This window comes from Rhinopithecus roxellana, chromosome 17 (assembly GCF_007565055.1).
Source record: "Rhinopithecus roxellana isolate Shanxi Qingling chromosome 17, ASM756505v1, whole genome shotgun sequence".
Taxonomy (NCBI): domain Eukaryota; kingdom Metazoa; phylum Chordata; class Mammalia; order Primates; family Cercopithecidae; genus Rhinopithecus; species Rhinopithecus roxellana.
In genome coordinates, this window is record NC_044565.1 from 111,128,971 (window position 1) to 111,153,068 (window position 24,098).

General features: G+C 40.4%; 1 protein-coding gene across 3 annotated transcripts in view; it reads left to right on the forward strand.

Annotated features, from left to right (window-relative positions):
- TMEM131 (transmembrane protein 131) overlaps window positions 1-24,098 on the forward strand; it is a 247,756-nt gene that overhangs the window by 134,492 nt on the left and 89,166 nt on the right. For all 3 annotated transcript variants that reach the window (XM_030920866.1, XM_030920868.1, XM_030920869.1), the window contains exon 5: window positions 7,739-7,862. In XM_030920866.1, the coding sequence (XP_030776726.1) occupies window positions 7,739-7,862 (124 nt within the window). The remainder of the gene's footprint in view (window positions 1-7,738; window positions 7,863-24,098) is intronic.

Below are 24,098 nucleotides of genomic sequence, written 5' to 3' on the forward strand. Positions count from 1 at the left end.
ATAAAATACAGAATAGAAAAACATAACAGAAAATCAGCAAAACCAAACGTTGGTTCTTTGAAAAGATCAAATTGTCAAACCTTTAGCTAGACTAGGGAATAAACAGAAAAGACTCACATTACTAATATCAGGAATGTAGGTGGTGATGTTACTATCAACCTTATAGAAATAAGATTACAAGGGAATATTATGAACAACTGTATGCTAACAAATTCATTAACTTAGTTGAAATGGACAAATTTCCAGAAAGACCCAAAATACATAAACTGACTCATGGAGAAATAGAAAATCTGAGTAGACTCATAACAAGTAAAATGTTTGTATTAGTCATTTACAAACTTCCCAGAAAGTAGCCAGGGCAGTGGCTCACGCCTCTAATCCCCGCACTTTGGGAGGCCGAGCCAGGTGGATCACGAGGGCAGTAGATCAAGACCATCCTGGCTAACACGGTGAAACCCCACCTCTACTAAAAATTAAAAAAAAAATTAGCCAGGCGTGGTGGTGAGCGCATGTAGTCCCAGCTACTCGGTGGCTGAGGCAGGAGAATGGTGTGAACCCAGGAGGCGGAGCTTGCAGTGAGCGGAGATTGCGCGACTGCACTCCAGCCTGGGCGACAGAGCGAGACTCCGTCTCAAAAAAAACAAAACAAAACAAAAACTTGCCAGAAAGCAAGCCCTGCCCCACATAGCTTTAGTTAAGGATTCTATGAAACAAAGAAGAATACCAGTTATTCCCAAACTCTTCCAAACCATAGAAAGGGAAACAATTCCCAACATAATCTATTAGATCTGTATTACCCTAATACCAAAACCAAAGACACTACAAGAAAATATAGACAAATACGTCTTCTGAATATAGACGCCAAAAATCCTCCATAAAATGCTAATAGATTCTAAAAAGAATCTAGTTTACACCATGACCAAGTGACATTTATCTCAAGAATGCAGGGTTGGTTTAACATCAAAAAAATCAATTAATATAGGGAATACAGGGAAAACCAATAATCATGTCAATAACCACAGAAAAAGCATTTGAGAAAATAACATCCTTTCGTGATGATAATGCCTAACAAACTAGGATAGACGGGATTTTCTTCAACCTAATAAAGAGCATCTGTGATGAAAACCCGAAGGCTGACATCATACTTAATGGTGAAAGAATGAAAAAATTCCCCCTACGTCAAGAACAAGACAAGGAAATCCATTCTTGTCACTTCTCTTCAACATTGTATTCCATGTTTGACCATGGCAATAGACAGCATTGTACTCTATCGCAACATTGTGTGTGTTACCCGATTTGATTTACTCCAAACATGTCACGTTACTTGGGTGTGTGAACTTACCAGCTACTGTCTGGTAATGCGTATTGAGAAGGGCAGAAGACCAAGTCCTGGTCTTTGTCTCTTCTTGTGGGTTTAAAAGGAGAGATGATCCCCAAAATGGAGAGCCCCAGTTCCACACATGCACATAAGAACTGTTGATTGCCCCATATTTGTCACCACTCTTAACTGACAATGGTTAGGCAGAAGCATAGTGGGACAAAGGTGTCTTCCTAAATCATGGTTCAGTAGCCCTAGGACTGTGTAGGACCAGAGAGAGACGTTAGAGGAGAGCATTTCTTTTCTTTTTTTTTTTTTTTTTTTTTTTTGAGACGGAGTCTTGCTCAGAGGCCCAAGCTGGAGTGCAGTGGCGCCATCTCAGCTCACTGCAAGCTCCGCCTCCCGGGTTCACGCCATTCTCCTGCCTCAGCCTCCCGAGTAGCTGGGACTACAGGCGCCCGCCACCTCGCCCGGCTAGTTTTTTGTATTTTTAGTAGACACGGGGTTTCACCGTGTTAGCCAGGATGGTCTCATGATCCGCCCGTCTCGGCCTCCCAGAGTGCTGGGATTACAGGCGTGAGCCACCGCGCCCGGCAGGAGAGCGTTTCAAGGGCAGCTGCTCATCAACTCCTTACCCTGGCAAGCTTTTCTGTTCTAGGTTGAAGGATCAGGCTCTATCTCAAGGCAGACAGGGAAGAAAGTGGAGAAGAATAAGGTTTGGAAGCCTTCTCCTAGCCCAGCCTCTCGTTGTCAGCTCTGGCTGCCCGTTGCCACTCACTTTCCTTCGCCTGCCACTTTAAGGCAGCCTTCAGTTCTCCCAAGGGCTTCTCACTGTTTTTTGGTTATTTCTTGGAGTCAGTACCTCCCTCTAACTTCTAAATTTTTTCAGCATTATTGTTGTGGGGAGGAAAGATGGCAGGGAGAGCCAGCATGTACTAATTCACTATCTTTAAAGGAACCTAAATTAGCCCCTGATTAATTTGTTGCTTTTCTATTCAATTAGTTTTAAATTTTTGTGGGTACATAGTAGATATATGTATTTATGGGTTACATAAGATATTTTGATACAGGCATGCAATGCATAATAATCACATCAGGGTAAATGGGATAGTCATCACCTCAATCATTTATCTTTTGTGTTACAAACAATCCATTTATATCATTTTAGTTATTTTAAAATGTCCAGTTAATTTTTTTTTTTTTTTTTTTTTTTTTTTTTTTTTACTGTAGTCACCGTGTTGTGCTAGGAAATGCTAGGTCTTATCCATACTTTCAGTTTCTTTGTACGTATTAATCATCCCCATTTCTACCCATCCCCCCTACTATCCTTCCCAGCCTCTGGTAACCATCCTTCTACTCTCTATCTCCATGAGTTCAATTGTTTTAATTTTTAGCTCCCACAAATAAGTGAGAACATGGAAAGTTTGTCTTTCTGGGCCTGGCTTATTTTACTTAACATAATATTCTCTGGCTCCATCCAGGTTGTTGCAAATGACAGGATCTCATTCATTTTCATGGCTGAATAGTACTCCATTGTATATATGTACCACGTTTTCTTTATCCATTCATCTGTTAATAAACACTTAGGTGGCTTCCAAATCTCAGCTATTGTGAACAGTGCTGTAATAAACATGGGAGTACAGATACCGCTGCAGTATACTGATGTCCTTTATTTTGGGTGTATACTTAAGAGTGAGGTTGCTGAATTGTATAGTAGCTCTGCTTCTAGTTTTTTGAGGAACCTCCAAACTCTTCTTCCTAGCGTTTGTACTGATTTACATTCCCACCAGTATTCCCTTTTCTCCGCATCCTTGCCCGTATTTGTTGTGCCTGTCTCTTGGATAAAGCCATTTTAATTGGAATCAGATATCTCACTGTGGTTTTGATTTGCATTTTCCTGATAATTAGCGATATTGAGCATTTTTTCATACATCTCTTTGTCTTTTCTGTCTTTTTTTGAGAAATACCTATTCAGATAATTTGCCCCCCGCCCCTTTTTTTTTTTTTGAAACAGTCTCGCTCTGTCGCCCAGGCTGGAGTGCAGTGGCCGGATCTCAGCTCACTGCAAGCTCCGCCTCCCGGGTTCCCGCCATTCTCCTGCCTCAGCCTCCTGAGTAGCTGGGACTACAGGCGCTCGCCACCTCGCCCGGCTAGTTTTTTGTATTTTTTAGTAGAGACGGGGTTTCACCGTGTTAGCCAGGATGGTCTCGATCTCCTGACCTCGTGATCCGTCCATCTCGGCCTCCCAGAGTGCTGGGATTACAGGCTTGAGCCACCGCGCCCGGCCAAGTTCCTCATATATTCTGATTATTAGTCCCTTGTCAGGTAGTTTGCAGATATTTCCTCCCATTCTGTGGGCTGTCTCTTCACTTTGTTGATTGTTTCCTTTGCTGTGCAGAAGCTTTTTAAGTTGATATGATCCCATTTGTCCAGTTTTGCTTTGGTTACCGGTGCTTACGGAATATTACTTAAGAAATCTGCCCACTCCAGTGTCCTGGAGAGGTGCAAATTAATTGGTCCTTTTCTTTCAGTTTGGAAGAACTCCCGTTAGCATTTCTTATAAGGTATATCTGATGTTGGTGAAATCCCTCACCTTTTGTCTTTCTGGCTGTCTGGGAACGTCCTTATTCCTCTTTCATATTTGAAGGATATTTTCGCTGGAAAGGATATTTTTGCCAGATACACTGTTCTAGGGTAAAAGTGTGGGGATTTTTTGTTGTTGCCTTCAGCACTTTAAGTATGTCATGCCAGTCTCTCCTGGCCTGTAAGATTTCCACTGAAAAGTTTGCTGCCAGACATATTGGAGCTCTGTTGTACCTAATTTTATTTCTTTTCTCTTGTTAATTTTAGGATCCTTTGTTTATTCTTGAGTTTTGGAAGTTTGGTTATTAAATGCCTTGAGGTAGTCTTTGAGTTAAATCTGCTTGGTGTTCTGTAACCTTCTTGTACTTCAGTATTAATACCTTTCTCCAGATTTGGGAAGTGTTCTGTTATTGTCCCTTTAAATAAACTTTCTACCCCTGTTTCCTTCTCTGCCTCCTCTTTAAGGCCGTTAACTCTTAGATTTCCCCCTTTGAGGCTATTTTTTAGGTCCTGTAGGTGTGCCTTCTTTTTAATTCTTTTTTGTTTTCTCTCCTCTATTTTCAAATAGCCTGTCTTCAAGCTCCCTAATTCTTTCTTCTTCTTGATCAATTCTGCTATTAAGAAACTCTGATGCAGTCTTCAGTATGTCCGTTGCATTTTTCAGCTCTAGAATTTCTGCTTGATTCTTTTTAATTATTTGTTTCTTTATTAAATTTATCTGATAGAATTCTGAATTCATTTTCGATGTTATCGTGAATTTCTTTGAATTTCCTCAAAAGAGCCATTTTGAATTGTCTCTCTGAAAGGTCACGTATCTCTGTTTCTCTAGAATTGGTCCCTGGTGCCTTATTTAGTTCATTTAAGGAAGTCATGTTTTCCTGGCTGGTCTTTATGCTTGCAGATGTTCATCAGTGTCTGGGCATTGAAGAGTTAGGTGTTTATTGTAATCTTCACAGTCTGGGCATGTTTGTACCCCTTCTTCTTGGGAAGGCTTTCCAGATGTTCAAAAGGACTTGGGTGTAGTGATCTAAGCTATATCTGAGCTAGGGTGCACCCCAGGCCCAGCAACACTGTGGTTCTTGCTGACTTATAGAGGTACCATCTTGGTGGTCTTGGATAAAGATCAGGAAGAATTCTCTGGATTACCTGGCAAAGACTCCCGTTCTCTTTCCTTATTTTCTTCCAAACATCGCTCTCTTTCTGTGCTGAGCCACCTGGATCTGGGAGTGGAATGACAAAGCATCCCTGTGGCCCCCACCACTGGAACTGCACTGGGTCAGACCTGAAGCCAGCATAGCACTGAGTCTCGGCCATGGCCCACTGTAACCACTCCCTGGCTTGCGGGTGTGTTTCTTCAAGGCCCTAGGGCTCTACAATCCGCAGGTGGTGAAGCCAGCCAGGTTTGTGTCCTTCTCTTCAGGACAGCAAGTTCCCCCAGGCCCCAGGTGGGTCTGTAGGTGTGTCTAGGAGCCAGGGACTGGAGTCAAACACCTTAGAAATCTACCTAGTGTTCTGTTGTGCTGCAGCTGAGCTGACCTTCAACCCATTTGATGCAGTCCTACCCACTCTTCCCTCCCCTTTCCACAGACAGAGGATCCTTAACCCCCATGGCCACCATCACCAGAAGCCCATGGAGAATACTGCCAGGCTACCGTCAGTATTCACTTAAAGCCCAAGGGCTCTCCAGTCAGCTTGTGGTAAATGCTGCCAGGTCTGGGACTCATCCTTCAGAGAATTGGGCTCCCTCCCCAATCCACAGCATCCCCATCCTGCTGTGGCTGAGCTGGTATCCAAGATGCAAGACAAAGGCCTCATTTCTCTTCCCTCTCTCCTCTGTCAAGCCAAAGAAAGGGATCACTTTCTGAGCCGTGAGCTGTGCTGCCTGGGGTTGGAGGAAGGGTGGTGCAAGCACTCCCTTGGGCACCCCAGCTCATGTCTCAGTAGGTTGCATGCCCCCCAAGTCTACTGGCTCCAAACCCAACACGGCACTAGGACTCTCTTAGGAATTGCAGTGCTTGTGGCCTAGACTGCCTTTCAAGTTTATTTAGGGCCCCAGAACACTTTAACCTGAGGTGACAAGACTAGTGGGAACTCGAGTTAGGACTGCTAGGATGGGCAGTTCCCCCCGGCAAGGGTTCATCTTAATGCTCCCTCCCTGGGAAGGCGACCACTGAGTTCAGCCAGATTTTGCTTTCTGCTGTGACAGGGCAGCACTGAGTTCACTGCAAAATCTCGCAGACGCTGGACTGTCCCTCTCCCAAGTGCACAGGCTCTCTCTGTGCCACTTGGCTGCTGCTGGGTGGAGGGGCGTAGGTGGGAAAGGGTGGCATCAGCGATTCAAGATTTTCTTCCCTATCCTCTTCAGTGCCTCTCTCAGTGATACGAAGTTAAAACCAAACCAAGTACTGTGAGTGCTCACCTGATTCTTGGTTCTTATGAAGGTGATTTTTTTGGCATAGATAGTTGTTAAATTTAGTATTTCTGTGGGGAGAGGGACAATGGTGGAGCCTTCTATTTGGCCATCGTGCACTGCCCTTCCACCTGCATTCCATTTTCTTAAACTATTGAAAATTATCAGCTGTTCACTGTTTATCAACTTTCCCAAGTCTTGAATTAGAGCAACTAAATTGAAGAAAAGGTAGGGACAGAACTTCTTGAAGAACAAAAGCATGGTGGACAGTTGAACCAAGTATAAAATGCAGTTTTGGCTCTGCGTTTTCAGCTGCTTGGGATTTGAGGTTTATATGTAAACTTTAAATATGAAATACAAAATTTTAAATTTCAGAAACCATGGACCAAAATGATTGCATGAGGAGGGGACCTTGTGAAAGAAGGGTGTATATTTGAATTGGAAAATGAGGGTTTGGATTGGCGGAGGAGGATAGGGAGAAAAACACAGGGCAGGCAGATTAGCAGAGCCATGGGGAACTTGCCCATGGAACTAGCCTGGCTCAGGTGGAAGGTCTGGATTGAAAACAGAGTTACTTGTTTAGGTTGGGTCCTGTGAGATTAGGAAGGAACCTAATAACTAGTGCGTGTGTGTGGGTAGTTAGAAAAAGCAAGGAAGCTGTAGAAGTTAGGAGGCCTGTACCAGTAAGATTAGCTACAGAAGTAGTAAGTGGACTCTAGAATAAAGTTTCACTTCAAGGCAAACCATGGCATAGATGCCAAGGGAGACATTAAAATGGATTTGTGGATTTCAGACCATTGAGTGTGTTTGACACACTGAGTGTGTTAACTTTGAGAAGAGGCAGTTCAGTACTGGCAGTTAAAGCACAGACTAGACCCAGAAGACTTAGATTCACATCCAGGTTCCAAGTGTGCCTTTGACAAGTTAATTAACTTTTCTGTGCCCCAGTATTCTTGTGAAATGAGTATAGTAAAAGCCCCTAACTCACAAGATCTCCTCACATAACTTTGCTACTCAGTTTCCGCTTCTAAAATGAAGAGCACGTATCCATGGAATTTGAGAAGAGGGCACGATTGGTAGGAGGCCGGGTGGTGGTACAGAAAGAAAGAAAAGGAACTGACGATTTTGTGCCCCGTCCACCACCTCACTGGGTTCTGAGCTTCACAGGGATGAGACTTGCTTCATTGTATCCCAGCACCTGGCACTGTACGTGACATAATTGGCGCTCAAGAAATATTTATTGAACGACTAAATGCATTTTTATGTGTAAGTTTAAATATAAATTCAGAAAGCATTTTAATATATTTAGCTATGTATTTGTCTAACAATTTTGATTAATTTTTAACAACTAGAAATCATCTTACGAATCATAATTCAATCATAATTATCTGTGAAGTATTTGTGGTAATTTTCTTTTTGTTTTACAGACCAGTTGGAATGCCAAAAATGGAAAAAGTCTACTTACATAATCCTAGTTCTGAAGAAACTATTACTTTAGTATCAATATCTGCTACAACATCACATTTTCATGCATCATTTTTTCAAAATAGGGTAAGTTTATCTGCTATACATGATCTTTCCTGAGTTTGTTCAGTGTATCAGGGGCTGAAATTAAGATGTCATCCAGGCTGAGTCCTTGTCCAGAGGCTCTGAGGGGAAATCACTTCCAAACTCATTAAAGCTGTTGAGAGAATTAGGTTCCTTGTGGCTGTAGAACTGAAACCCCTGTTTGGCTGCTGGCTCTTGGCCAGTGACCCCTCCCAGCAACTCAGGGCCTCCGGGTTCCTTCTCACAGGCCATCCATCTTCAAGCCAGCGACAGCGCATCTTTCCGCTGGCACTTTGTACCTCTCTGGCGTCCTCTTCTGCCTCCAGCAAGAAAACTCTGCTTTAAAGGGCTCCTGTCAGTGGGTCAGGACTCTCTGGATAGTCTCCCTTTTGATTAACTAAAAGGCAGCTGGTTGGGAGCCTTAATTACATCTTAGTCAGGGCCTCAGAGATTAGGATATGAAGTCTTGGGCTCCAATTTAAGGTTCTCCTTACCACAAATATCCTTTAAAATTTTATTTTTTATTTTCATAGTAAGTATGTAAACTTGTTATTAAAAACGTTTTCTCTGACCAAAAAAATAAAAATGGTTTCTTAAGTACATTTTAAATCTGAGAGAATACCTAAAGCTTTAATATATAGATTTCCAAAATAATTAACAAAATAACAAAGATCAGAGGGAAGTAAATGAATGGAACCGAATTTCATCTTCCCAGAGTTTTCACTGACTCCTTTGAAGGGATGTGATTGAGTAACAAAGAAGAAACCTTTTTAACCATATAAGATATTGGTTGCTATATTTTTGTATCAATTATTTGATGTTTACATTTCTCCTTTCTAAAATCCTGTTTCATATGTTGTTGTTTACAGTAAAATAAAAAAGCATAACTTTTTCATTTAAAGGTATTTTGTAAACAAGGGACTAATCAGCATATTACTTTTGGTAATAAAAAGCTTAATTGTTTTATGATTCTTGTGGAAATACCCCTTTTCTAAATCATTTCTTAAAATAGCTTTCCCTTGAGTTATTCTTTGTTGTCTAAAAGATATTTTCGCACTTGTTATAAAAGTGCTATTAATAATAGCCTCCAATAATATAATTCTAAGGCTGTGAGAGAACTGCGTATACACAGGCCGAGCTCCAGAGAGGTCTGCTCCAGTCGTGCAGTGAGTGACAGGAGCCAAGGTGAAGGTGTAGGTGTTCTATTATCATCCCCAGTGATTTGTATCATATTACACTTCAGTGAGTGGCCTGTACCTAATAGTTCCTATAGAGAAGTGTATTTATGTGTAATGAAACCATCCAGCTTTCAGGCATTGTCAGTATGCAGAGACAGGTTGGGTTAAAGGGCAAAATTGTGAAGTAAAAGTGGAATCAGTTCAAAAATAGTTCACAACTGCACTATACATTTTATTTCTAGCTTGTTAACTTTTTGCTAAGTCAAGCAATATTTTGTTGTTTCTGAACACTCCAAGCTTCACCTGTGTTAAAGGCCAGGGTTTTTACTTTTATCATTGCTATCATAGTACAGAGACTGGAACAAGAGTTGCAAACAGATTCTTAAACTGGGCTAGGTAAACAGTATAAATGAGGGAAGCAAGCCGAGTGGGATGAGGGGTGTCCTAGAGAACATGTGACCCATTCAAAGAGATCAGCCTCCACTGGGCTCTGGCCAGTGGTTACCATGTAAGGAGTCTAAGCCCACGTGCAGTTCTGCTCATTTCCCAAGAAGAGTCAGAAATAAGAATTTTCATGTATCTTCCAGTCTTTACACATTGAAAATCAATTCAATTTTAGAAAGACAGTATGAGCCAAACAACATAAGCCAAAGGCTACTAACTTGACATTTCTGAACTAGACTCTCCTAGGGACTATTTCTATATATGAATGTTATGCAGAGAATAGTTTCTCTGGAAATTTTTTGTTGTTGTTGTTGAGACGGAGTCTCGCTCTGTCACCCAGGCTGGAGTGCAGTGGCCGGATCTCAGCTCACTGCAAGCTCCGCCTCCCGGGTTCACGCCATTCTCCTGCCTCAGCCTTCGGAGTAGCTGGGACTACAGGCGCCCGCTACCTCGCCCGGCTAGTTTTTTGTTTTTTTTTTTTTTTTTTTTTTTTTTTTTTTTTTTTTTTTTTTTTTTTTTGAGACGGAGTCTTGCTCTGTCGCCCAGGCTGGAGTGCAGTGGCCGGATCTCAGCTCACTGCAAGCTCTGCCTCCTGGGTTTATGCCATTCTCCTGCCTCAGCCTCCCGAGTAGCTGGGACTACAGGCACCCGCCACCTCGCCCGGCTAGTTTTTTGTATTTTTTTAGTAGAGACAGGGTTTCACTGTGTTAGCTAGGATGGTCTGGATCTCCTGACCTCGTGATCCGCCCGTCTTGGCCGTATTTTTAGTAGAGACGGGGTTTCACCGTGTTAGCCAGGATGGTCTCGATCTCCTGACCTCGTGATCCGCCCGTCTCAGCCTCCCAAAGTGCTGGGATAACAGGCTTGAGCCACCGCGCCCGGCTATCTCTCTGGAAATTTTTTAAAAGATAAACTAAATGTATAGGTAATTAAGGAACAGGTTAACCAATCTGTTTTGTGCTGTCAGGTGATGGAATTAAACAATAAAAATAATTACACCTATCGAAATCCACATTTAAATACTCAAGATTTAGCTCAAAGGAGATAGCCAAAAGCTTTACTCTTTCCTCTTACCCTTTTTTCTTCTTGCTTTCCATCTTTTTTTCCCTACGGTAAGACACTGACTTAAGAAGCTCGAGAAGTAGAGGGGAGAGATGGAATGAACTCTTGGGGGAAGAAATAACCTATTTCCTCTCCACTTCAGCTTTATGCCAACAATAAGAGCCTTGGGGAAAGATGAATAGAGTTTCTTATGTCGAGGAGAGCAAAATCTTTCTGTATGTTTACTCTAATTGCCTTTGTCATGCTCAGAATTCTTAGTCAGGTCTTATTTCTTTGACAATAAAACATTGTCTATAACTCAGAGTTTTTAGTTACTAACTGTTATCATCTCTACCGTAACCAAAAAGTAGGAAATACAGAAAAAACTAATTATTTTTAAATTATTTTTCAAACCAAGTTTTACATAATTGTATTTTAATCCGCACATGCAAGTAATCTTGTTAAGGTTTTGATTTTAAGACCACCTGAAAATCAAAAAGAATAGGAATACTAAGAGAGGTACGGGATGTGGTTGTGTAACGATTTATTTCTCTGTATATAAGTTTTTGTAATTATCTATAATTATCTGTAGATTGAATATGATTATCTAATCAATTATAATTTAAAATTACATAGTAGACTGCATTTAGGCCATTCATCTTTCATGGCCATATCATATATAGGCCATAAAATATGCAAGATATGTTTTGCATCAGAAAATGCAGATTTTTATAATAATATTCTAACAAGTCCAATTGTGGAAATGGTGTGCCTTACACACAATAGGAAACAATAATGTTTTCTTTATTGACTAGAACCTTTTGATTAATTAAATTTTCAGGTAAACTGAACATCAGGATACACTTTGTTTCAGTCTGTGACTAAAATTAAAATGTTATAGTTCACTTATTTTGGTATACTTAATGATCAGTCTCTTCTCATGGGTTGAAGGGGCATTAATAAAAATTAATGATTATTTTAATTAGATATAGAAGGACATTGTTCTGTTGATTCCATGCATGGTACTGGGAATTGAACGAAATGCGATGGAGCGGTAGTATGGAGTATTATGCAGATAATAAAGAGAATGAAATAGGTCTCTATAGATCTGCAGTAATATACATGACATGCTAATATGTAAGAAAAGCGTATTGTAGAGTCGAATATAATGCCTTTTTTTTTCCCCCCCGAGACAGGGTCTTTCTCTGTTGCCCAGGCTGGAATGCAGTGGCATGATCTCAGCTCACTGCAACCTCTGCCTCCCAGTTCAAGCAATGCTTGTGCCTCAGCCTCCCCAGTAGCTGGGACTACAGGCACCTGCTACCACACCTGGTTAATTTTTGTATTTTTTAGTAGAGATGGGGTTTTGCCATGTTGGCCAGGCTGGTCTCAAACTCCCAGCCTCAAGCAATCTGCCTACCTTGGCCTCCCAAAGTGCCGGGATGACAGGCATGACCCATCGCACCCGGCCTATAATGCCATTTTTATAAAAAGCAAAAAATCTGTGTATATTTATTTGGGTATATTAATAAGAGCCAGAATAAAGCTCAGATTGATTTGCCAGGTTAACTGGATAACCTAATAATTGTGAGAATGGAGGAAATTTGAGGGTATTAGCTTTTTATTCAGTCATCTTTGCTCTGTATCACTAAGTAAAATCAGCTCTTGTTACTTTTGTAGTTTAAAACATGTAAGAAAATGTAAATTTAAAATAGTTTTGCTGCCCCACCTATGTGGAAAGAAGAAATTAATTTAACAAATATTAATGAAGTGTCTACTTAAGTGCCAGGCACTTTTATCAGTGAAAACAGAGATGCTTATCATACATACTCTGGGGAGTTCGGGTAAAGTCAGCAGCAGAGGGAAGGCAAGCATGATAAATAAGTAAATTTTATACGATCTCAGAAGATGTTACAAGGTCAGAAGAAGAGTATAAGATCAGAGGCTTAGGTGTGCACAGGGAAGGGTGTAAGATCAGAGGCTTAGGTGTGCACAGGGAAGAGTATGAGATCAGAGGCGTAGGTGTGAACAGGGAAGAGTGTGAGATCAGAAACTTAGGCGTGCCATTTTCAATAGGGTGGTCAGGGTAGGCTTTATTCAGAAGGTGACATTGGAACGAAGACTCAAAGGGGTGAGGTGGGACTGTTTGGTGGAAAGTGAAACATGGAAGAAAAGCATTCTAGCAGGAAGGACTAGGCAGCACAAAGGCTCCATTGTTGAAAGCAGGCCTGGTGTTCAAAGACAGCTAGACCAGAGTGAGCACAGATGAGAGGAGAAGTAAGGGGGCAGACCGTGAAGGGCCTTACAAGCTGTGGTTTGACTTGACTCTTTTTCCTGAATGACATGGAAAGCCATCAAAGGGTTTTGAACAGAGGAATGAAATTGTAGCTTTAGGTTTTAAAAGGATCATTGTTCATCAAAAGTAGGACAAGGGACACCAGTCATATTGGCTGTTGCCATACTCCAGGGTAAGAAGATGATTAGATGATTACTCTGACCAGAGTGATACACGGAAGAGGTGAAGAAAGGAGTTGGACTTGGGATACAGGGATACCTTGGAGATATTATGGGTTCAGTTCCAGACCACTGCAGTAAGCCAGTCACAGAATTTTTTTGTTTCCCCATATGTATCAAAGTTATGTTTATACTGTGGCCTATTAAGTGCAGTAGCATTGTGTCTAAAAAATTTACATACCTTAATTTCAAAAATACTTTATTGCTAAAAACTGATGATGATCCTGCCAGCCTTCTGCAAGTCATAGTCTTTATGCTGGTGGAGGGCCTTGCCTCAGTGTTGACAGCCAACACTGATCAGGGTAGTGGTTGCTGAAGGTTGGGATGGCCATGACAGTTGCTTAAAATAAGACAACAGTGAAGAGTGCAGCATGCATTGATTCTTCTTTTCACAAAAGATTTCTCCGTAGCGTGCAATGCTGTTAAATAGCATTTTACCCACAGTAGAACTTCTTTCAAAATTGGAGTCAATCCTTTCAAACCCTGCCTTTAAGTTTATGTAGTATTCTAAATTCTTTACTGTCATGTCAACATATTCACAGCATCTTCACTAGGAGTAGATTTCATCTCAAGAAACCACTTTTTTTGCTCATCCCTAAGAAACAACTCTTCTGTTCACGTTTTATCATGGGATTGCAACAGTTCATTCACAGCTATAGATGCCACTTCTAATTCTTTTCTCTTGCTGTTTCTCTCACATCTACAGTGACTTTTCCACTGAAGTCTTGAGCCCTTCAGAGTCATCCAAAAGGGTTGGAATTAACTTCTTCCAACCTCCTGTTGTTGACATTTTAACCTCCTCCCATGGATCACAAATGTTATTCCCCCTCCCCCGCCCAGACAGAGTCTCACTCTGTCACCCAGGCTGGAGTGCACTGGCACAATCTTGGCTCGCTGCAGCCTCTGCCTCCCAGGTTCAAGCAATTCTCCTGCCTCAACCTCCTAAGTAGCTGGGATTACAGGCCCACTCTACCACTCCCAGCTAATTTTTTTTTTTTTTTTTTAAATAGAGACAGGTTTCACCATGTTGGCGAGGCTGGTCTCGAACTCCTGACTCAGGTGATCCACCTCCCTTAGCCTCCCAAAGTGCTGGGATTACAGACTTGAGCCACTGTGGCCAGCTACAAATGTTCGTAATGGCATTTAGAATGGTGACTCCTTTCCAGGAGGTTTTCAATGGACTTTGCCCAGATCCATCAGAGGACTCACCCTTTGTGGCAGCTATAGCTTTAAGAAATGTATTTCTTTTTTTTTTTTTTTTTTTTTGAGACGGAGTCTCGCTCTGCCACCCAGGCTGGAGTGCAGTGGCCGGATCTCAGCTCACTGCAAGCTCCGCCTCCCGGGTTTACGCCATTCTCCTGCCTCAGCCTCCCGAGTAGCTGGGACTACAGGCGCCCGCCTCGTCGCCCGGCTAGTTTTTTTTTTGTATTTTTAAGTAGAGACAGGGTTTCACCGTATTAGCCAGGATGGTCTCGATCTCCTGACCTCGTGATCCGCCCGTCTCGGCCTCCCAAAGTGCTGGGATTACAGGCTTGAGCCACCACGCCCGGCCAAGAAATGTATTTCTTAAATAACAAGACTTGCAGCTTGAAGTTACTCCTTGATCCTTGGCTGAAGAATGGATGTTGTGTTAGCAGGTGTGAAAACAACTGCATCTTCTTGTACATTTTCATCAGAGCTCCTTGGTGACCAGTTGCCTTGTCACTGAGCAGTAATATTTGGAAAGAAATCTTTTTTCTGAGCATTAGGTCTCAACAGTGGGATTTAAATATTCAATAAACCTTGTTATAAATAGATGTGCTGTTATCTAGGCCTTGTCCATTTATGGAGCACAGGTAGAGTAGATTTAGCACAACTCTTAAGGTCTCTAGAATTTTCAGAATGGCAGATGAGCACTGGCTTCAACTTAAAGTCACTAGCTGTGTTAGTCCCTAATAAGAGAGTCAACCTGTCCTTTGAAGCTTTGAAGCCAGGCACTGACTTATCCTCTTTCGATGGCATCTTCCAACAGAAGGCTGTTTCATCTACATGGAAAATTTGTTGTTTAGTGTGGCCGTGTTCATCAGTGATCTTAGCTAGATCTTCTGGATAACTTACTGCAACTTGGACATCAGCATTTAATGCTTCACCTTGCACTTTTATGTGACGGAGCTGGCTTCTTTTCTTAAACCTCATGAATGGATCTCTTTTAGCTTCCAGCTGTTCTGCAGCTTCCTCCCCTCTGTCAGTCTTCACAGAATTAAAGAGAGTCAGGGCCTTGCTCTGGATTAGGCTTTGGCTTAAGAGAATGCTGTGGCAAGGACAGGCGTGGTGGCTCATGCCTGTAGTCCCAGCACTGTGGGAGGCTGAGGCAGGTGGATCACCTGAGGTCAGGAGTTCAAAACCAACCTGGCCAACATGGTGAAACCCATCTCTACTAAAAATACAAAAATTGGTTGTGGTGGTGTGCACCTGTAATCTCAGTTACTCAGGAGGCTGAGGCACAAGAATCGCTTGAACCCAGAAGGCGGAGATTGCAGTGAGCCAAGACCACACCATTGCACTCCAGCCTGGGCATCAAGCGAAACTCCATCTCAAAAAAAAAAAAAAAAAAAAAAAGAGAGAATGCTTTGGCTGCTTAGCGCTTCCATCCAGACCACTAAAGCTTTCTCCCTATCAGCAGTAAGGCAGTTTTCCTTCTTTACCAGGTGTGTGTTCACTGGAGTAGCATTTTTAACTTCCTTCAACAACTTTTCCTTTGCATTCACAGCTTGGCTGTTTGGCACTAAAGGCCTAGCTTTGAGCCTCTCTTGGCTTTCAACATGTCTTCCTCACTAACCTTATCATTTCCAGCTTTTGGTTTAAAGTGAGAGATGTGCAACTCTTCCTTTTACTCGAACACTTACAGGCCATTGTAGGGCTACTAATTGGCCTAATTGTAATATTATTGTATCTCAGGAATAGGGAAACTTAAGGAGAGAAAAGGAGTTGGGAGAACAGTGGTTGGTGGAGCAATGAGAACACACATAACGTTTTTCATTTTAAGCTTGCCATCTTATATGGGCATAGTTTGTGGTGCCCTAAAACAATTTCAGTAGCAACATCAAAGATCACAGATCATGCAGATGTAATAATAATGAAAAATTTGGAAATACTGCAGGATCGCCAAAATGTGACACAGAGATACAAAGTGAGTACATGCTGTTGGAAAAATGGCACTGGTAGACTTGCTTGATGCAGGGTTGCAAAACAGCAGTACCTGCGAAGTGCAGTAAAGCGAAGCATAATAAAATGAGATATGCCTGTATGTTTTGAAGATACACCCAACAGGATTTCCTGATGTGGGATTTGAGAGAAAGAGAAGAGTCAAAATTGACTCTAGAGTTTTGTCCTGAACTCTAGTCCTCAGCTAGAAGGACAAAGTTGCAGTCAGCTGAATTGAAGAAGGCAGAGGGTGAGCAGGTTTCAGAGGTACAACCGGTAATTCAATTTGGACGTGTTAGATTTCAGGTATCTCCTAGATATCCAAGAGGAGGTGGCAAGTAGGCAGTTAGTATATGAGTTTGGTATATGAGGACTAGACTAGAAATAGAGATTTAGGAGTCACTAGTGTAGATATGAAGCCATGGATCTGGGTAAGATCACCAAGGAAAGAAAAAGCCCAGGGACTGAGCTGTGGTACAGTGCTGACTTGGGAAAATTACAGTTTCTTAGTGGTATTACTAGAAACTCAGATCTCCTATCTGTCAGCTATATACTAGATGTCCAGTTCCAATAGTGGCAGAAAACTGCACTAAAAATTAAACAATCCATGGTGATTTTCCTAACTCTTTGGAGTTTAGATGGGCCTTAAAAGGGTATTGTTTGAATAGAGACATTTTTAAATCAAATTAAGTTCCCATAAACACTTTAGAGGACACCGGTTTTCCTCTGGATACGTTTTCCATCATACACATAGGCTTCAGGAATCTCCTCATTGACACTAGAACTGGTCTTGGGTGGGAATGCCATAATTCTATAACTGTCACTTTTTTTAGAGAACATTTCAGATTTTTTTAGGTGGATACACAGCATTTATTGTACTAACTTTGCTACTTTTTTTTTCTTTCAACTTTTAAGTTCAGCGATACATGTGCAGGATGTGCAGGTTCGTTACATAGGTAGATTTTTTTTCACGTTTCTTTATATCGGAAACTGAGACCCACGTTACAGTCAAGGGCACCTTACCGTCACGGTCAGCCTGGATTAAGGGTGTGTTTTCCCAGAGAGAATGGCACTGGTGGTCTCAACTCTACCAAGGAAACATTAAATTTTCTGCTTGATTAGACCACTGATAGGGATTCAGACCACACACCTCCATGAGTACTGATACATAGTGCAAATTTTAAGAGGAAGTTAGTTTTTCTCCCTTCCTGTGGTGCCCAGAATGAGTCACATAAGTTTTCTTCACTGCCCCTTTCTGTGGCTTGGGTTTGTACTTGTCATCCTCACTCCTTGTTTTATTTGAGGATCTGTTAAGTCTGCATTTTTTAACATTCTCTTGTTCTTCTTTTTTTTATTCTTGGTATGGTATAAAACATCGGTATTACAGGCACTGGCATCTTAGATGGGAAAACGATATTGTCATTTTTTGTTTTGTTTTGTTTTGTTCATATTGCTAGAGAGTCCTCTCTGTGTCTCTCAGTGTCAGTTCTGTGAATCCTTACATTGTCAGAGGGAGTTAGGAAGGTGATGAAAGGGTGACCAGTCATATGATTCTGTGGAATTAAATTCACAATATAAAACGTGTGGGTGGACTGCCTGAACTCAGTGATATTATCCACTTCGTTTCAAGATTTTGTTGTTTTAAAGTTAATTTGGCTTTAATCTTGCCCACCAACAGTTAAACCTAAACATTCAATTATTTGTTCTTACTCCAAGGGAACATGAACACTGAGACCCTCATACAAAAAGGTCCAGGCTAAAATATGCTTGAGTGAGTCCACAACCCTTGTGGATTCACCCAAAACAGTAAAAAAAAAAAAAAAAATATATATATATATATATATATATATGTGTGTGTGTGTGTGTGTGTGTGTGTCTACACACACACACACTGATATATTTAATATATATTCTATATGTATTTGTTTTTAAGTTACAATATACTTGCAGTAAAATTCACCCTTTTAGTATATAGTTCTGAGTTTTGGCAAACCCGTAAGGTCATATAATCAACAACTTGGTCAACTCAAACCACTGAGTGTAGCCTGTTCCAGAAGATTGTATTAATAGAACCATGTAGCATATAGCATTTTTAGTCTGGCTTCTTTCTTTTAGCATAATGCGTTTCATATTGGTTGGTGTAGCAGGCTGTATCAGTTCTTTGTACCACTTTATTATTATGGAATAGTATTTCATTGGCTGGCAGTGTCACTGTGTGTTTATTCATTCACCCGTTGAAGACTTTTGGGGTGTTTCCAGTTTGGAGTTATTATTTAAACCCACTGTAAATATTTACATACAGATTTTAACAGTTTTTTTTTTTTTTATAACAACTGTACCCGTTTGTATTCCCATGAGAAACATGTGAGAGTTTCGGTTGCCCCACGTTGCTATTAGCACGCTGTATTCTGAGGTTTGTGTGTTCTGTGATGCGAGTCATTCAGCTCAGTGTACAGTGTTAGGCCATTTTTATTTTAACCTGCGTTCTCCAGTGAAAATTGATGTTGAGCATCTTTTTATTTGCCATCTATATGTTTTCTTTGGTGAAGTGTCTGTTCAGTTCTTTTGCCTGTTTTTTAAGTTGAGTTGTTTGTGTTTTCACTGAGTTCATGAGAGTTCCTTTTGTGTTCAGGATACAAGTCTTTCTTGTGATACGTGATTTGCAAGTCTTTTCTTCCAGTTTGTGTCATACCTTTTCCTTCTATATCTTTGAAAGAGCAGAAGTTTATAATGTTCATGGTGTCCAGTTTATCAAATTGTTCTTTTATGGGTCATGCTTCAGGAGTTGTAGCTAGGAAATCTTTGTCCTAATCCAAAGTCACAAAGATTTTCTCCATTTTTTTCTTTCCTAGAAGTACAGCTGGCCCTCTGCAGCCATGAGCTTCTTATCCATGGATCTAGTCAACTGCAGGTCAAAACTATTTGAGGAAAAAAAAAAAATAGTGCTTCCGTACTGAACAAGACTTTTCTTGTCTATACATGTTCAGACAAATAATATGGTATAAACTATTCACATAGCATTTACATTGTATTAAGTATTACAAGTAATGTAGAGATTATTTCAAGTTTCCCCGGGAGATACGTGCATGGCCAGGAGGATAGGCATAGGTTATATGCAAATGCTGCTTTGTTTGATAGCAGAGAGTTCAGCATCCACAGATGCTGGAATCTGCATGAAGTCCTGGAGCCAATCCCACAGATACTGAGGGACAACCATCATAGTTTTAGATTTTAGATTTAGATCTACAGTCCATTTTTAGCTGCTGTTTGTTTATGGTATAAGATATGGATTGAGGATTGTTTTGATTTGTTTTGCATATGGATATTCGTTTGTGCCTAGGCTATCCGTTGAAAAAGACTGTCCGTTGAAAAAGACTATCCTTTTTCATTGAAATCCCACTGTATTTTTGTTGAAAGTCAGTTGACCGTGTGTATGTGTGAGTCTGGTTTTGGACTCTTCACTATGTTCTAATACGTTCTAATAGCCTCTGAAATACCTGTCATTTCACCAGCCCATACTGTTTTGATAACTGTGGCTTTATATTAATTCTTAGAATTAGACACTATGACTCCTCCAATTTTGATTTTCTGTTTCAGAATTTCCTTGGCTTTTCTTACTTCCTTTCTTTATCATGTAAATTTTAGAATCAGCCTATCAGTTTCTTTAAAAAAAAAAAAATCTGAGATTTTTATCATGTTCTTTTGAATTAACTTTAAATGTACAGAAAAGTAATACTTTCCATATATTCCTCACTCTAACATTCTTCTGATGTTAACATCTTATATAATCATAGTACAATTTTCAAACCGGGAAACTAGCATTAATATGATACCATTAACTAAAGAATTTTTATGAATTTCATCAGTTTTTCTATCAATGTACTGCCTTTTCTGTTTTAGGATCCTATTTCACATTGCATTTAGTTGTTACTTTTCCTTAGACTGAAATTTTGGTTCCACTTGCATTGGATATGTAAATCCATGTCAGGAGAACTAACATCTAATACTGAGTCTTCTAACCCATGAACACAGTATTTCCATTTATTTGTCTTCTTCGGTTACTTTCAGTAATGTTTTATAGTTTTCAGCTCACAGAACTTGCACATTATTAGATTTATACCTCAGTATTTCTTTGTGCGTGTGTTATCCTAAATAGTATGTTTTTAAAAATTAGAATTTCACTTGTTCATTGCTGGTATATGGAGATACGATGGATCATTATATGTTGACCTTGATTCCCATGACTTTTTAAAACTCTTTTAGGAGCATTTTTATAGGGATTTTTCGGTACGGAAAGCCATGTTATCTGAATAAAAACTGATTTTTCTTCTGTACTAATGTGTAATGCCTTTTATTTATTTATTTTTTTTTTTCATGCTTCTTTGCACTTTGTTTTTGTTTTTTTTGAGATCAAGTCTCACTCTGTCAATGGGCTGGAGTACAGTGGCGCAATCTCTGCTCACTGCAACCTCTGCCTCCCGGTTCAAGCGATTCTCCTGCCTCAGCCCCCTGAGTAGCTGGGACTACAGGCGCGTGCCACCACACCCAGCTAATTTTTGTAATTTTAGTAGAGACAGGGTTTCATCATGTTGGCCAGGCTGGTCTCAATCTCTTGACCTTGTGATCCACCCACCTCAGCTTCCCAAAGTGCTGGGATTACAGGCGTGAGCCACCGCTCCTGGCCCTCTTTGCACTTCTGATACAGTGTTAAATAGCTGTCATAAGAGAGGGCATCCTTGCCTTGTTTTAAATTTTGGAGGAAAAGCATTCAGTCATTCACCATTAAATACTATGGTAGCTCCTAGGGCAGGAGTGTCCAATCTTTGCTTACCTGGGGCACACTGGAAGAAGAATTGTCTTGGGCCACACGTAAAATACACTAATGATAGCTGATGAGCTAAAAAAAAAAAAAAACCACACAGAAACTTAATGTTTTAAGAAAGTTTGCGAATTTGCGTTGGGCCCATTTCAAGCTATCCTGGGCTTCATGCAGCCCATGGACCACAAAATGGACAAGCTTCTTTAGGGTTTTTGCAGATGTTCTTTATAATACTGAGGGAGTTCTCTTCTATTGACTTAGTTTACTGAGATTTTTAATCATGAATCGATACTAAATTTTGTCAAATTACATGCTGCTATTGAGATGATCTTGTGCTTTTTCTTTAGTCTGTTAAGTAAATTACATTGATTTGATTTTTGAATGTTGAACTAGAATTGCATTTCCAAGATGATAAAAACTACTTGGTTGCTGGTTGTCAGTTGTACCCTTTAGTCATTAAGGAGAATTTACAAAACAAATGAAACCCAATTCAGCTACTTAACCTAGGAATGGAGCCCTGGCTGAAGACTGCTCTCTGCCATTTTAGAAGCAAGAAGAAACTCAAACTCACCTTTTTTGTTGGAGGTGAGCTGAAACTCCAGAAAGGAGTTACCTGCCTTTTATCAGTATGGAAGCAAGACAACTTGCCTTCACTGTTGGAAGCAAGCAAAACTCCATAAAAGAAGTTGTACAGCAAAATAAACTTTAGATGTCAACCAAATTTGGGGATATTAGGGATTCTCTTGAGGGAGGGGATCCCCCAGGCCTCAGCAAATTGTCTCATTGGTTTGAGCGGTAAGGATAGATCAAGTTGGTATCAAGCACTGACAGGAGATTTGTCAAAGATCAGGGGCACCTCCACTCAATCCCTGTGGTTACTAATTGTGAACCCAAAATACCTGAGACAGGGCTCAGTCAATTTAAAAAGTTTATTTTGCCAAGGTTACAGCCATGCCTGTCACACAGCCTCAGGGGGGTCCTGATGATATGTGCCCAAGGCGGTTGGGGCACAGCTTGTTTTTATGCATTTTAGGGAGGCATACTACATAAGTCAACACATGTTAGATTTACATCGGTTTGATCTGAGTGGGCAAGACAGCTTAAGTGAGGGGCTTCCAGGTCATAGGGAGGTTTAAACATATTCTTTTTAATTAATTTGTTTATGTTTGATATGGGGTCTCACTGTGTCACCCAGGCTGGAGTGCAGTGGTGTGATCTTGGCTCACTGCAACCTCTGCCCACTGAGCTCAAGTGATGCTACCTCTTCAGTGTCCCAAGTAACTAGGACCACAGACGCCTGCCACCATGCCTGGCTAAGTTTTTTGTATTTTTTTTTTTTTTCGGTGGAGGCTGGGTTTCACCATGTTGCCCAGACTGGTCTGGAACTCCTGAGCTCAAGGGATCCACCCTCCTCGGCATCCTAAAGTGCTGGAATTACAGGCTTGAGCAACCACACTCGCCAGGTTTAAGCACATTACAGTTGGTAGTTGGTTAGAAGAGATCAGCAGTAGAAAGGAGTGGCTGAGTCAAGATGAAGGGTTGTGGGGACCAAAGTTTTATTGTGTAGAAGAAGCCTCCAGGTAGCAGGCTTCAGAGGAAATAGATTGTAAATGTTTCTTTTCAGACCTAATGTTTGTGTTAATGTTAATGCTGGAGGTATATAATGAGGCATGTGTAATCCCCTCTTCCACAATGCCTGAACTAGATGTTCTGATTAACTCGGAAGTGTTCTTGGCCCAGAGGAGGAGTTCATTCAGATGGTAGGGGAGGGTCTTAGAATTTCATATTTGGTTTACATTTACCAAGTTTTTCACCAGAACTAAAAGTTGCTAAGAGTTAGGATTGTTCCATGTTGTTGAGACTACTTAAGAAACAGTTTTACATCCAAGGTGTTTTGGAAAAAGGTAATATGGCAAATTTGGTAGGGGCAGGTTTGTTTAGAGGGTTACAGGATTGTTTTAAGCCAAAGGTTTGAGCGAGTTGTGAAAGGTTTGTAAAACATTTAATATTGTAAAAGAAATTCTGTGTGTGTGCATATTGGCTAATACTAAAAAAGTATTCCTATTTTTCATAAATTGAACATTAAAAAAGCACAACATGGAAAAAAAAAAACCAACTACTTGGTTAAGATGTGTTACCCATTTTATATCTTGCCTCGATTCAGTTTCCCATTACTTTGTAGAAAGTTGTGTTTCTATGTTTATGAAGGATATTGGCTTATAGTTTTTAAGTCTTTGTGTGGTCCTGATATCAGGGTAATGCTGAATTGCAAATGTTCTCTCCTGTGTGTTGGAAAGTTTATGTAACGTAGGTATTCTTTCTTTCTTAAATGGTTGGTAGAGAATTCATTTCCACGAGTTAAATCGTTTAAGCTCGGGCTTTTCTTGGTGGGAAGATTTTAAACAACAAATTAAATTTTAACTGTGTACAGGACTATTTCAGTTTGAATGAGCTTTGGCAGATTGTGTCATATCTAGCTGACTGTCAAATAATGTGTCCATTTCTCCTAGCTGTTAAATTTATGGGCATAATAGAGTTGCTTGTAATACTCCTTTATCATTCTTTCTGTGTGTAAAGGGTATGCAGTGATATCTACATTTTAGTTCCTTATATTTTTGACTTCTCCCTTTTTATCACAGTCACTCTTTGTAGGGTTTTATCCATTTTACGGAGTTTTTGAGCACCAGCTTCAGTTTTATTGATTTTTTTTTTTTTTTTTTGCTACTTTCTGTTTTCTGTTTCATTAATTTTTGCTCTATTTTCTTTCCTTTTGCTTACTCTGGGTTTAATTTATTCTTTTTCTAGTGTCTCAAAACAGAAATGTAGATTATTGATGTGAAACATTTCTGTTCCAAATAAGCATGTAATGCTATAAATTTTCCTCCAAGTATTGCTTTACTTGCAACCTACAGATTTTAATATTGTGCTTTCATTTCTAGTCAATTCAAAATATTTTATAATTTCTCTTCTTGCTACTTACTTCCCCCGTGGCTAATTTTAGAAACATGTTGTTTAATTTCAGACTATTCGAGGGTTTGCCAGATGTCTTTCTGTTGCTAA